At 36.3% G+C, this 16,413-nt stretch overlaps 1 protein-coding gene across 1 annotated transcript in view; it reads right to left on the reverse strand.

Annotated features, from left to right (window-relative positions):
- Window positions 1–5,900: 5,900 nt before the first annotated feature.
- mmp16b (matrix metallopeptidase 16b (membrane-inserted)) overlaps window positions 5,901–16,413 on the reverse strand; it is a gene marked incomplete at both ends in the record, with an annotated part of 46,377 nt that continues 35,864 nt past the window's right edge. The window contains 6 exons of the mRNA XM_079820180.1: window positions 5,901–6,268; window positions 10,883–10,998; window positions 11,113–11,263; window positions 12,329–12,467; window positions 12,547–12,764; window positions 14,527–14,688. Coding sequence (XP_079676306.1) covers window positions 5,901–6,268; window positions 10,883–10,998; window positions 11,113–11,263; window positions 12,329–12,467; window positions 12,547–12,764; window positions 14,527–14,688 — 1,154 coding nt within the window. The remainder of the gene's footprint in view (window positions 6,269–10,882; window positions 10,999–11,112; window positions 11,264–12,328; window positions 12,468–12,546; window positions 12,765–14,526; window positions 14,689–16,413) is intronic.

Below are 16,413 nucleotides of genomic sequence, written 5' to 3' on the forward strand. Positions count from 1 at the left end.
TCAGCTATGGATTCAGCAGAGTATTGGTGACTTTTACACACTATATACCTCAGCACTCGATGACCCCACTCTGTGACTTTACGTATGGCTGAATTGCTGCTGTTCCTAAATGCTTCCACTTTCCAATGATATCACTTACAGTTGACGGATATCTAGCAGGAATGAAATTTCATGGACTTATTGCGAAGGAAGCATCCAATCACAGTACCACACTTGAATTCACTGAGATTTTCAAAACCCATTGTCTTTACAAATGCATTTCAGGGTTACGGACATAGATGAATGATCATTGTGTCAATGATTTGAGTTCACAAACTCAGTGGCATGAGTGAACATCAGTGCTTTCTTTTCTTCTGAGATGCAGTGACCCAGGCAGCACCTACAATTTGCTCTCTACCAGATTCATTTAAATGACAGACTCTTCACACTAAATGGAAGTCATGAGTGTGACCTTTTTTACAGTCGCTTCATTTCAGGGTGAGGTGAGCAAAGGGGTGGAGTAACATACACCATCAGTGTAGCTAGTTATTATTTTAGAATGAGTGAATTTGCTCTGTTTGCTCTGCACCAAGATGAATAAAAATATCCTGCTCAAAAGTTAGAAATAAATATGTCAATAGTCAATGTTTATAGTATATTAATGTATATATAAATAAATCAAATAATTAATGATGGGCAATCAATTAATCGCATCCAAAATAAAAATTTGTGTTTACATAATATATGTGTGTGTACTGTGTATAATTATTATGTATATATAAATACACACACACACATACATGTATATATTTAAGAATAAAATATGTTATAATTATATATAAATATAAATATTTTATATATACGATACATTTTATAAATATATATATATATATATATATAACAGTATATACATGCAAATATTTCTGAAATATAAACATGGAGTGTGTATTTATATATACATAACAATTATACACCGTACGCACACATATATTATGTAAACACAAACTTTTATTTTATGATTAATCGCGATTAATCGATTGCCCAGCACTAAAAATAATATACAAATAATAATAGAACAAATGCTGTTCTTTGGGGGTAAAATGTATTCCAGTTTCCACAAGATTATTAAACAGCACAACTGTATTTAACGTTGATAATAAGAAATTTGATAATTTTAAACTGTAATATTTCACAATATTACTGTTTTTACTGTATTTTTGATCAAATACATGCAGCTTTGGTGAGCAGAAGAGACTAAAAAACATAATAAAATGTACCGACCCCAAGCCCCCCCTTACAATATGAAGTTGTAATATTAGAGAGACAATATTTTCACGAGTCAACAATATTATTTAATATATAATTGTTTAATTATATCATCCAAACAACCTTTCATCAATCTCAGTGATAAATTACATGTTAATGTCTTATGGTTGCCTGGTACATTTTGTTAACTTCTTCATTAGAGTTCACAAGAATGATTCACACGCCACATCTTAGATAATATCTTATTATTGATGTACTGCATAATTTGCCTTTCATATCCGTAACAAAGACACTACATGAGATATATATACAGCATGTTCAGATACACATCCAATACTCAGTGACCTCAAAGGTAGAATGGGGCATATTCTTGAGATGTTCTTCTGTTAACAATGAAAACAATAGCTCACACATGGAAATTCATGTGCCCATCTCAGTATTGTGCAACTGGAAGGCTGATGCTGATGGCATGGTGAGAAACACCATAGTCCATTATAGATCCATTCATAAAACGAAATATAAAACAAGACATATGACGATATTCACCATTTCCAAGAAACACTCAAAAGGAATATCAAATGGCAACATTTGATGTGTTCAGTCACAGATATGCTCTGAGAATGATCATGCTAGCAAATATGACCACAAAATCAGCATTTTTTTAAACAGAAAGAAGCAGTTAAGCTAGTTCTCTGAATGTAGTGTCTTAGTTCACTTTGGCTGCGCAACAAATGCTATTTTACTCAAACCCACGCCTGAAAAGAGCATTTTACGACACTCAAGCGTGGACTTTATCAGGTAAACATTGGGTGTTTGCAAGGCAGCACTGTAACAAACTTCTCTTTTTATTCTTCTTTTCTGATGGATGAATCACAGCATTCGGAGTCAGATATTTCCTAATATTCACCGTTGTATGGCAACACTGCATATCAGAGAGCTCATTTGGGTAACCAAAAATGCACTATATTTTTATCACACTGTGGATGCGCTTTCTCGTTTCACACAAACAGCTGGTCATCTTGCATCAGTTATCGATTGCAGTTAGATTGCAGTGAAAATTGATTTTAATTTTAATCTAGCTGCAATATTGTTACAGTTTTCATCTTGTTGCGAGATTAAGTTCTGTATTGTAATGGACTTTGTTTTCTTAGCAGAAGCTACAGGATAATATACATTTATAAAAATGTTAATTTGTAAATGTATAAAATAATTATAACTAAAATAAATATTTTTCTGTCCACATATTTATTTATTTCATGAAAATGTTTCTTTATTTTAGCTGTGGAAAAGTGGGAAAAGTGGGTCAGCCATTTGTTATCACAAAATTATGATGTCTGGCTGACCATACATTACTCTTACTTATTTTTTATAAGCTTTACAGAATCAAAATGTTAATGTTTGAAAACTAATGTTTGTCTGACAGTGATTTGTGTAGTAAAATGGATTGGTCTGTTTTCTGCATTAATAGGCATCCTGCATCCTGATTGGCTTGTTCTTGCCATCTATTTAACATTATATACCTTAGTCAGTATAATATGGAGGCAAATTTATTTTGACCTTAATAAAAAAAAAAAAAAAAGATTATAAAAATGTTTAAGTTTTCTTTCCAAATGTCTTGAACATATTATAACGGCTGAATGATCAACATTAAGCATTCATCTTTTTGATTTGTGTCCAATTAAATATGGATCCATTATTGTTAAGCCTAAAATATACTTCAGTTTTTTTATGTATAAATGAAATTATACGTACAGTGTGCGTGGCTTAAAATTCATCATCGGTATAGTATGTGCATACTGTACGCCAGTGTTGGGGAAAGTTACACTTTTTATTATTTTATTTTATTTTAAAGTGACGTAGTTACATGTTACTAAATGTACTTGCTATAGTAATATCAGTAATTACAAGTAACTTAACCAAACCCTAATTGTAACTTTATAGTAAGTAAATGTAGTTAATTTTTTTTAGTTAGTACTTCTTTGTCTAAGTACAATGTAACTACATCATCTTAAATATATTGAAAAAGTTACTAAGATATTTAATTGTAAATTTAAGTGTTACTTGTTACTTGAAAAAGTAATCTGATTATGTAACTCACATTACTTGTAATCCATTACCCACAACACTGCTGTACACACCTCGCACATGTGCCTAGACATTTTTACACTAATTAGATGGTGTACAAGGTGGCAACACTGTCTGAAAAAGAATCAGAAGAAACAAAACAACAACAGCAAACAAACTACTGGAAACCACAAACAAGCACTTATGTGAGTGAGTTAAGAGATACTCATAACCAGGGTTTTTCCTGGGTCAAAAATGGTCTTCGGTGGTGGCTGACAGACATGGTCATCCACACATACACAGTAAAAAGTACCCTACCCACGTGATCTGCGATCGCAATACTGACAATAAATTTAAAATAAATTCAAAGAAACAGTTTGTAATTTTTGCTTATCTTATTTCGATACCTTGATTTTTGTTTCTTTTGTTCCTCATTTTTACACTATTTACAAATAATTGTTTTGGTATATAACCATATCAATATTAAAAAAATAGTATTAAAAAAATAACAAATAGCCTAATTTTCTGCCATATACAATTTCTTTAAAATTATCAGCTAGCTAATAACTTTGTTCTGGTTTCACCTCACTCCAGTCTAAACTAAATGATTTTAGGCTATTTATTTACTACACATTGTCAACAGAAATAAGCTGAAAGACTGTGGATAATTCAAACTAATTCTTACTATCCACTCTTGCTAAATTGGGTGAGCACACTTGTGTTCTCATTTCAGATGTTCTGAGTAAATGATTGAACTGATTCGTGAGTTCAGTGTTGGACAGTTCAGTTGTTCTAACCAGTCGTTAAAATGATTCGGTTCAAAGGAGTCATTAGGTCGCGAATCGGACACCAGCAGACGCTTTGTGTGTGAATCCCGTCTGTTAGAACATCGCGAAAGATTTGTCAACACACAGAAAACACTTCATAACTGGATTTGTTTCCCGTTTATTGAAAGTATGGTTTATGTCAGCTGGTCGGTGAAGAGTTAGCGTTTTTGAGCGCAATTCACATCCAGCGGTAGTTCAAGGACAAAAATGTCCGAATCCACGTGCAACATGGATTCGGTCTTCCGACCTTTTGATTAACGTGATATGTGATATATTAGAATGCTAAAACGGTGCTTATTTTGAAGACCGAGAGCGTGCGCGCGGGGAAGGGCTCTCCGCTCGTTCTCTCTGTCATCAGTTACATGCGCCGATCACAAGCGCAGTAGATCTACATCACTCATCACAATAACTGATCAAATAAGGCTTTGGCGGGGCAAAAATTTGTTTTGGCGGCCGCCAAAAAATGTTCAATGTAGGAAAAACCCTGATAACTCTAGTTTAAAAGATACAAAGAAATGTAATAAGTAATAACTTCTGTTAAGAAATAGCACAGCACACAACAAAGATCTTTAGCGTCTTGAATCGCCTTGCTGTTCACATATGCTAAGCACTCCCGTCTAAACTGAAGTGGACTTTTCACTGCAAAAACAATCTAACATTGAGGGGTGTTTTTCAGTCAAGGCCAACAGAAGATTCATAAGTGGCTCTGATGCAGCATTTCATTCTCTGAACCAAAGCACAAAGCTAAACTTACCCAAAACCTTAGTACTATTCTCTTGCTGCCTTGCAAGCACAAGTATTTCAAATATAGCAAACTTAGCTTATATCAGTGTTTTTTATGTAGCTTTAACGTTTTCATGGTGTTTTGTTGATAATCTATTGATTCTTAAGAGCATCAGGAAGGTTCATTTAGGAATTTCTGCTAAACAGCATCCTTCCGCTTAATAAATTCTCTACGATTTGATTGGAAGCACTTAACCAAAAGTCTAATTATCTATGCCGCAGCTAGAAGTCTGGAAAAAAAGCAGCAGTACAGAACATGGACAGTAGCCATACACTCGTTTGCAATTAAACTTTTCAACAGTAAGCAGCACTTTAAATCGTACTGCACGTTTCCATCGGTCAGCAAAAGAACGGTGATGAACAAGGGAAGAAATGGAAAGGGGTCACATTCACACAGGCACATGTACACTAACATACAGAAAAATAAACTCAATATGTGATTAAGGCATTAGACGAAATATTGCATGTAGCCCCAATGTTATATGTCAAGGTCTTTCTGATTTCCAAGCAAACAGATCCCATATATTCTGCAGATGAATGGAACTCAAATAATGATCTATAATCCAGTCATCTCAGGATAGCCCATGTGAATGAAGCAATCCTCTTTGGACACTAAGGGCATATTTGGTTTGGGTATCAGTTTTTCAACACAAGCAAGTATTTCGGGATGACAGGTGAATTCGCATGTTATGGAGTATCGAGATCAGCAGTCTGAAGATAAATAATTCTTGAGTCAATTGAAAAGTTGATTATGGTTTGTTGTAGAGTAACAGTTTACTCCAGCATAGGACTCCGGGAACCGCCCACACAGAGTTCCAAAACCATACAAAAACAACACATTGCCACCTTGGGTGACAGTGGGAGAAGGAAGTTGGCATGCTGTTCATTTATGTCGTCCTTCACTTCTGCCAATTACTTTGACCTTTGAGGGTATTTCTAAGACGGAAATAGTTTTAGCAGTGGGAGTGGGACCTTCATTTCTCAGACCCACTCCTGCATGGATCGCTTGCAGTACAGTATGTGGCGCTGCGTGTCCTTCCTCTTGAAGCGGAACACTGTGTAAAGCAGAACCATCATGCACAGGGCCAGAACGCAGGGAATGGCAATGGCCACCGCCTTCTCTGCTCCACCACTGCTCTCCAGCTTGAGCACGATATCAACGTCGTCGTCATGGTCATATTGCGGCGGTTCCTCTTCTTGTGGGGAGCTCCAGTCCCAGTCAGGGTCGGCGGGCAAACCGTCGCAGCCCATAAAATCCCGCAGGATAGACCTAGGGTAGCCTGGCTCCACTCTTAGCCGCTGGTTGTTGAACTTCCAGTACTCCTTCCCCTTGTAGAAGTATGTGTATCCTTAGGGAATAAGGAAGACAGCTCATATTGAACCACACATAATGAAAAATAGAACCATATGTTATTCTAAGAAATTTCACCCAATTCAATAATTCCGTGTACAGTGACTTTGGGTAATTAGAAGTCAATTATTTGTCACTATAATAAAGCCTTTTCCAGCCTTGCGATATTCCTCCAGCACTGGGACCATTTCACCGTTTGTATCACACCGTTTGTGACGACTGTCATGGTGGTCGAGCAAATCCACCATCTTTTTTTAAAAATACTACTGTTGTTGTGTCATGAAAATTTAGTTTTAAGAGTTTTTTTAGGCAAGAATGTAGTTATTTAGACCTCAAATATGCAACATATATAAATAGAGCCTGTTTTACAGTTTGTTTAGACGCTTTCACAGATGTGAGCTCCAGGCCATCAGTGGCCGTTCAGCGCTCATGTACACACAGAGAACAACTTTATCTCAGGGAGTCCTTTGGTAATTTGTCGCTGGCTCTTATGTAGATAGTGTTCAAACATGAGGTATAATTCATTTGGGGTATATCAAGCAGGCAAGACCTTTTCGACGGATGGCAGATGGTTTTGCTAGATAAGACCCTATTCCTCATCTGGGATCGCGCAGAGCCTCTGAAGCCCTTCGAAGCCCTTCAAAGCCCTTTGAAACTGCATTAATTTGGACCTTCAACATTTTGGTTGCCATGGAAGGAAAAATACTGGAATATTTCCTCAAAAAACTGAATTTATTTTTGACGGAAGAAAGAAAGACACGAACATCTTGGATGAGATGGGGGTGAGTAAAATATTAGGACATTTCCATTTTGAAGTGAACTAACCCTTTAAGTATTACATTATTTACAAACCAGTTATTTAGGAGTTGTCAGTGGTTCATAAGATCATTTAGAAAGTGTAAGTCAATGATTAATAAACTATCTAAATATGCATTTATACATCTTATTATATGGAAATAGTTACTTCATGTGTTAATAAATGCTTTAATAATATGTATTCCTACTGTAATTTATGATTAATTCAGGTAGTTATAAAACATTTAGTAGTTGTCAGTGAACTATTTGTGTGAGCTCATCTAAAGTGAGGACTATTTATGCCTCGTAAAGCTTTTACAAAGGAGATTTAAAGGCTCCATCATCTTCTGCACTGCTGTTCTCTAATGTTTTAACGTTAGTACTGAGGTAGTTTTCACACTGCAAAATAATTTATTATATTATTATTGTTTATAAAAAATGTTTTTGTTGTATTTTGGCCCTCCTGTAATCCAGTGTAATCCAGTGGTAATGTTTTATTCAGCAATGTTTACACTTTACAGAAATGTATTTTTTTACATCAGATTGCAGATGCTTAGTTTAATTTTACTGCAGTTGTGTTTTCTGGAGGTGTACAGGAATTTTATTTTCTGACACTGAAGAGGTATCTTTTAAAATTTTTATCAAGTTACCAGTTGTACAGTTCAATTTTTGCATTTTGAAATAAATATTTATACGTTCTGCATCACTCTGTGTTGTGTTTGTTTCCTTTTTCTGTTTAGAAGAAAACTGAGCCTTTAAATCTCTTTTGTACGAGGCATAAATAGTCCTCACTTTAGATGAGCTCACACATATAGTTCACTGACAACTACTAAATGTTTTATAACTACCTGAATTAATCATGAATTACAGTAATCATGAATTACAGAAATAGTTACTCAGCGTGTTAATAAATTCTTTATTAACATGTATTCACATGTTAATAAAGCATGTTTTAACACACTGAGTAACTGTTTATATATGTCTAAATAATATGTATAAATGCACATTTAGATGTATTAATCGTTTACACTTTCTAAACGATCTTATGAACCAATGACAACTCCTAAATAATTGGTTTGTAAAAAATGCAATTAGGGCAGTCGATTTAACGTGTTAATTGGATTACTTAGTTATGGTAAAAAACAACGTGTTAAAATTATTAACGCATATAACGCACTTGCTCTGCCCCAGACCTGCTTAGGTCATCTTACATTTCATACAGTTGATTGATGAAGAATATGAAGCAGGGCAACAACTCACTGTGTTATGAAGTCTATAGAATGTAGTTAGAATGGCCATCAAATTCAAGATATGAGGCAAAAATGCCCCTGTTTGAGTTTTAGTCTCAGGGCGTTTTTACACTGGGCACGTTTGCTGTGGTCCACGTCTGAGCGTGAGTGTTCCCGCCAGTGCTATGCGCGAATACCTCCTTCTCGAATTCGGTACCCTTGAGCTCAGCTGAGCTAGCATGAAAGCTTTCACATTACCAATTTTTCATTTAAACCGTGCCGCATTTCAAACTAAACTGCCCGTGTGAAAACGCCCTCATTTACATCATGATATACAGTAGGCCTATAAGCAATAACAAGTGCAATATCACACAAATTCTATTTTTCTGTCCAGAATAGCACAAGTGATACTGATCTTATACAACAGTTTAATAAAAATTAAAAAAAGTTAATATTTGTGTTGTTTTAGACAACATTGTGTTGGTTTTAGTCTGTTTTGCAAATTAAAATATAAAGACAAAGCAGACCTGTTTGTCTCCAATTCCGAGCAATACACAGCATTTAATTTCTGAATCCGCGCTTTGAACAAATCGGGTGAACCAATGATTCAATGGACCATAAAGAGAACCATTTACATTTACCATTTTCATAAAGAGAGCTATTTATTTAACTCCTGAATGAATCCATCGAATGAATGAATGACAACATTTACCTCCACCTACTGGCAGTTTCTTATTTAGAGTAGGCCTATAATTTCATATGAATAAAAACAAACATTTAAAAGTATAGTTTACCCAAAAATATTTCTGTAATGCTTTTTGTAATGTCTATTTGATTTTTTACTATTTGATCTTTTGGGAGTAATTTCTCAGCCAAATTTGACGTGCGATTAATTTGTGATTAATTCCATTAATTAATCGCCACATTGTGTAATTAATTCGATTTTTTTTAAATTATCGTATGACAGCCCTAAATGTAATATATAATTTATAAATGATAAATTGATAATTAATTATGGAAATACAATTATTAAACACATACTAGATATGCTTATAAATCAAGAATAAAGCATTTACTGTATTTATAAACTGCTTATTAATGTCTACTAATGCTTTATAAATGATGAATTAACTATTTACTAATGCTTAACTAATGCTTCATAGCGTTATTGCGTTATTCTAGTGTTACTGAGTTTTTTTTAGGCAAGAATGTAGTTATTTAGACCTCAAATATGTGATTCATAAATAAACATAGCAGCTGTTTTACAATTTGTTTAGAAGCTTTCGCAGGTGCAAGCTCCAGACCGCCAGCGGCCGCTCAGTGCTCAAGTACCCACTGAGAACAGCTTCATCTCGGCCAGTCCTTTGGGAATTTGCCGCTGGCTTATACTATGTAGATAGTGGTTAAACATGACATATAATTCCTTTGGGGTATATCAAACCATTCCAAATAAAGTAAAACAAAGGTATAAACTAGGAAAAATCTACAAAACAATGTTTGAAGGTCCCATTTGGCACTATTGGTTCAATTATGAGGAAGTAGAAGTAGAAGTAGAAGAGATTGTTGAGAGAAGCCACAGTGAGGCCAATTATCACACTGAAGGAGCTCAGAGATCAGGTGAGGACACAATACACAGACTACAGACATCATACACAAGTTTTGAGAAACTTATTTTCTTCTGGCAGCTGACACCAACACAAACTCTGAAGTTCAGCACCTCAGAGTGAGCCAATTACGTAAACCCTGCATCTCTGAGGGGATTCTAAGATGGAAAGAGTTGTATAGCATTTCCAAAAGACAAGGCTACATTCAGGTGGCTCAACTAAATATTTATATCTGGGGTAAGGTGACCAGACTTTGTGGGTACTGTCCCAGTTTTCTTGAACACTGCTTTAGCATGAAGAACTGAACCCCGGATGAGAGTAGAGCATTATGGTTATAAGGTACTACTCACATACTAACTATGGCTGTTTGTATAAAACGTTTAAATATTTAAAAGTTCCACATTCAAGGTGCAGTAACTGCCACACACACACACACACACACACACATGAAATATTTTTGTTCATATTGTCTGCAATGAAATACAAGTCAAAGTAAATTTAGAAATCACTTCTTCTTTTTTTTTGCGTTTTCCATACTCTCCCAACTTTTTCTGATTTGGGGTTGTATAAAATAACATTTGAAAAGTTAAAAAGCTGTAATTACTGTAGTATATGGTTAGTATTTGGTATTTATTATTGAGTGATTTTTGGTGAATTGTATTAAAACCAGTTAGGGTTAGTTTGACCTGCAATCATCATAATAATTAATAATTATAATAATAATTATTGAACTATGAAATGTCCCCGGTTTTAGAAATCTTAATGAGTGGATTTAGTTATGCAAGACAAAAATATTTATGTACTGTATATAAAGCACACTCAAACTTTCATCAACTACATAAAAAGTTACAGCTCCATTTATCTGAGCATGTGTAACCCGCCAGGACCTGAAAACACAATTATGGCACTTAAAATGATTCATTTTGATTTCCAGTATTATTACAAGGCACTGCACAGTTAGCTGGGATCATTTCGATGTCTTACCATTGGCTTTGTCCACAAAGGCTCCCTGCGGCGAGTCTGGGATGCCTTTCCACACAGTAATAGGTTTTGGATATCCAGGGTCCATGGTCCTCATGTCCTCATTGTACCTCCAATACCTGTAACAGCAGACAGAGAAAGAAGAATCGGTCTCGGACGTAATGGAACAATCTAGTGAAGGCGGGGTCCATTGGGTCTCATTGTACACTGTGACTGGAAGCTATAAAACTGACCTATCCCCTTTGAAGAAGTATGTTTTGGCCACATCTTCCCACCAAACAGCTGTTTCAATGCTCTGCGTAGGCATTCCATTGCCAAAAAGAGAAATGTCCTGAGGATATGTGGGCTGCAGAGTCGTATCCTTAAACACCCAGAACCGGTTGCCTTCAGAAATACGGAGAAATGGAAAAGTGTTTAACAAAAATGCATCTTCTTCTTATAATAATAATAATAATTAATAATAATAAAACTGTTGACAATTGACCCTTCGCAAAGACCTGCCCCCGTTTTTGTCCGACAAGCCATGGCACTCTCATGCGGAAAAACATAAATGCACACCATTTTTAAAGTTCAAGTCCACCAACATTGATCTGCTAGCTCTCCTGTCTGTTTTGTTTGTCGGACAAAATGGCGGATTCTGAGTTATGATTGGTCAGATTGCCTGTGAATCAAACTCCCAACTAAGGGTGAATTATGGCTGCTTTATAAGAAAGCTTTCTACCATGGAATAAAAAAGTAAAAAAAAAAAAAGTTCTCAATTGTGAGTTTATATCTCAGATTTCTCGCAATTGTGAGAAAAAGTCAGATTTTTTTTCTGACTTTCAGAATTTTCGACATTATTTCTTAGAATTGCAGTTATTTCTCAGACTTATGGGATATAAACTCGCAACTGTGAGTTATAAATTCTGAATTTCAAGATATAAACTGAACTCTGAGAAAAAAGTAAAACCCGCGAAGAAAAATGTAATATATAAATGAAATAAAAAGTCGCAATTACCTTGGCAGAAACAAGCTTCTATAGTTTTGAAGGAACAGTTCACCCAAAAATGAAAATTCTGCCATCATTTACTTCATCATTTACATCATTTGCCCTCAAGTTGTTCCAAACCTGTATGAGTTTCTTTCTTCTGTTGAAGACAAAAGAAAGTATTTTGAATGTTGGTATCCAAACAGTTGACAGTACCCATTGACTGCCATACTAGGAAAAAAAATACTATGGAAGTCAATGGGGACCATCAATTGTCTGGATACCAACATTCAAAATATATTCTTTTGTGTTCTCCAGAACATAGAAACTCATGCAGGTTTGGAACAACATGAGTAAATGATGGCAGAATTTTCATTTTTGGGCGAACTATCCCTTTAATAGATCCTGAAAACTGAGGCCTCACATATTCATGTCGACATTTAGGCTGTAAGATTTAAAAGTCAGAAGGAAAAACGTCTTACCTTTGAAGAAGACAAACTTCCCCTCGCTGTTTTCGTAGACAGCATCGATCTTGGGAGGCAGACCTCTCCAGAAGTAGCTAATTTGCATCGGGTATCCAGGCACCACAGAATTATCTCGCACCCTCCAGAACCACTGATCCTAATAAGAGCACACTGGTGTTAGAAAACGCACTATTTATACGGCACTAATTCTCAGTGAAGCTGTTCATTATTTATACCTTGAAGACAAACAGCTCCTGTCGTAGGATTGCCAGAGTGTTGAAACCTCCGTCACAGATGTTGGGTTTGGAGTTGGGATGGGCAGGTTTGGACTTCTGCGGAGGGCGATGAGGGCGACCCTGGCGGTCGTGCTTTCGAGGGTCAGTTGGTGGGTGCAGGCGGGGAGGGGTAGCAGTTGTGAGCAATCGTGTTGGCTGAGGGTTTTTGTCTGGAGGACCTGCAGAAGTAATGAAGAATTCAATTCATAATACATCGTAAACAATAAGCTTTCAATACATGTGAGTGTTCACATCTTAATCTTTAGCTGTGTTTGAAATCACCCCCTATACACTCATTCACTATTCCCCACATTACTCCACTAATATAGTCCACTTGAGAGAGTAAATGAAAACAAGTGAGTGAATTCGGACACCGAGTGCACCAGAAGGGCTGCAGATTTTGCATAGTTTCTGCTTGCTGTTTAAAAATCATTTAAAACGTAGAAAATTAGCGGCACCAGTAGTAATGAAAAGATTTACCTTAAACTCTGTAATGGAAACCAGCATGTATAAACCCTAATTAAACCATTTAATAAATTAAAAAAGGAATGTATACCTGTATGACATTACACTGTGGCCAAATTTTACCAGCAGTTTTTAAAATGGATGGATGATTCAGCTGCAGGCACCATCTTCTGGCGAGATGCGGGAATTAATTTGGCATGACCCTCACAATGCATTATGGGTATTCTCTAGCCGTTGAGCGTACATCAGTTGTATACTCGCTATTTAAGGGTATAGGGGGCAATTTCAGACAGCCATTGTTTTGAAAAAAGTTTGTGTGACAAGCAGGCGAGGCCGAGAGCCGTGGGAGCGGAGCCAATATTAAAAAACATCACCTGTGCTTAGTGTGCTACACACAGGTCTCAAGTCCCATGTACGAGCTCATGAACAATTAAAGAATGAGTGACGACAGCGAAGGTCGAGATAGGACCAGGCCTGGGACATTATGTTTTTGTTTTACTGTGTTTACATGCGGCATTCAGCCGTGAGGCAACTGAAACTTACTTTCGTTTTGTTGTTTAAGTTTATTTGTCATTAAAGTTTACATTTAACATCTGTCGGTTCCTGCCTCCTTCCTTGAACATGAACTGTGTAACAGTTTAGTTATCATAAAATACATATTTTAAAATATATATTTTTCTAGGTAAAAAGTATTAATACATTCTTTTTTACAAATATCATAAATGATTCATTTTTAAATATCTCAAGTATTAGGGCACTTTCGCCGACATATAATTTTACAGTCTTAACTAACATTGCCTTACCTGGTCAAATATCAGATATTTTAATAGATTTATTGACCTTGACACAGTCATGGTGGTCTGCAAAAGCTGTGATATCATTATTTTGGATTTTCCCCCAAAATAATAACAAGTAGTGAATAAGTTTGTTAAAATTGTATTTTTTCTAAGAAATAATAATACAACATAAGGTACATAAGATACATATTTTTTCTTCAGTATGACATCAGAATGGTGAAACATGGTTATCAAAGAAAAAGGTATGTCTTTGTATGTATAAATTCCTTTTTTAATATTTATTTGAATAAATCAATATATCACAAAAAGGGCATAATTGTCATTGTCCCTTATTTACCATGTTTCTATAATAACCGGGGCAACAAGATATAGCTCGGCTTTATTGTTGTCCGTTTTACCACCGGCAAAGTCAACGTTCAAATATTACTTGCTTAGAAAGCTAATTTCATTAACTTTTTAGGGGTAGAGTTTTATTCAAATCCTTAACCCTAAGTATGACCAATATTATAGTTTTTTTGTTGATGTTGTTGTTGTTGTTGTTGTTGTTTTACATTCGCTAGGACTTAAGTATTGAGAAATGTCCTAGTAATAGTAAAAAACAAAAAAAAAAAACAAAACTGTAATAGTAATACAGTTTTGTAGAATCTCGTGGATTATAGTAAAGGAGGTTTAAACGCACCATATATTTTCTGGATACCCTGGAGATCATCATGAGGCAGTTTGAAGCTCTCAGTGTCCATATACTGATAGAATGGAGCCATTATAGCCGTAGGATCATTAGAATGTTCCAGTCCCAAAGCATGACCAAGCTCATGGACCGCCACAAGGAACAGGTCATTACCTAAGGAGGACAAAACAACAGTGAAAATACTACACACAGGATTTGCTTTGTTTATTTTGTTGTACTTGTGTTCATATTTATGAAAAGCATCTGGCATTATGACTCACTACTCAAGTGCTTGTCCTGAGATCCATCTTATTGTTGTAATGTGCAAGTGTACGGTGAGTGGGCATGACAGAAACAGTAGCTTTTGAAACAGAACGCAAAACAGATCCCACATTGCTTTATATCATACAACAAAACTGGAAATATCTTCCTTCCTCAAATAATGATGAATGAAAATGTTATGCAAGATATCATTCTCAGCAAAAGTAATGTCTTGAATGTTCACTTGTAATGTATGTCAAATATTAAAAGTATTAAAAAAAAATTACTGGCAGATAATATAAATAAAATAAAAGGCTTTTTAAGTGTACTTAAAGAAACACACATTGGGCCCTATCTTGCACCCAGCGCAATTGACTTTGTACACCGACGCATGTGTCATTCCTATTTTGCACCCGCGCAAAGCGCGCTTTTCCCTCCACAGAAGCACGTCGCTAAACTAGTGAATGAACTTGCGCTCCCTGGGCGGTTCAGCGCAAAAAAGGAGGCGTGTTCAGGCACAAACAATCCCTGGTGCTATTTTGCTGTTCCATTAAACAATTGCGCCACTGACCAGAAAAAACCTAGTCTAAAGTCAGTGGCGCGTTGCGCGTTGTTCATTATGCTATTTTAAGGGCGCATGCTTGACCATAATGTATAGCGTGCACAACGCGCATTCACTTTGCTCATGTAATCTACACAGATGCAACAGTTATTTTTGCAAATCATAAATTGTTACACTAAAAAATATTAACACATGAGATGACGGAAATCATTGTGGTGTGCCACGAAGATGTGAAAAAATAGGCATAAATCTAGCTTACAAATTATTCAGGCTAATTGTAGTCAAATAATTAAGGAGACCTGTTTGCCCAATAGTGGCAACTTCTGGCAAGACATAGGCTATATGTATATAAGGACATCTAACAAATTGGTTTGTCCGTCAAGAACCAGGAAAAAAAATCGGTGAGGGTGGACGCAGCGATGTCCTCTGCTGGCGTCAGGTCCTGAGTAGAGGCAGATCCACCTCCCGTACCACGGCGTGCCCGATTGATGCTGGCAAGCTTGGACTTTCCCCGTCTTCTGATGTCATTGTAGCGCTTGCGGCACTGGTGCGACGTCCTGGGGATGCCAGCTGATGAAACAATTGTGGCTATTTCCTCCCACGCCTGTTTAACCGACGCTATTTTGGGTGGGTTTCTCTCATCCCCATACAACACAACTTCTCTGTCTTTCACTGCTCTTACAAGAACATCAGTCTCCTCGGCTGTGAACCGCTCCTGGCGTGCGCCTGGTAAATATGCCATAATAATAGCAATCCATAATGGAACTTGCGCACCTGCTTTTACAGGGAATGTTGGATGACGCTCTGATTGGTTTATTTACGTTACGCCCAAACCACACCTATGAATAATGAAGCTACTTCAGACCAACCCATTTTAGATTTGCGCCGGGCGCAAGAGCCATTTATCCCGCCGGGAAAATAGCAACAGCGCCGAGACCCGCCCACAAAGTTACTTGCGCTTCACGCTTTGACACTTGCGTTTCAGATCGTTAAAATAGGGCCCTTTGTAATAATGTCAAACATTTATGCTAAAGTACACTTTTGTTGAGGTGTTGCCTAACATACTAAAGCGCATG

Source organism: Gobio gobio (genome assembly GCF_949357685.1).
Source record: "Gobio gobio genome assembly, chromosome: 6".
Lineage (NCBI taxonomy): Eukaryota > Metazoa > Chordata > Actinopteri > Cypriniformes > Gobionidae > Gobio > Gobio gobio.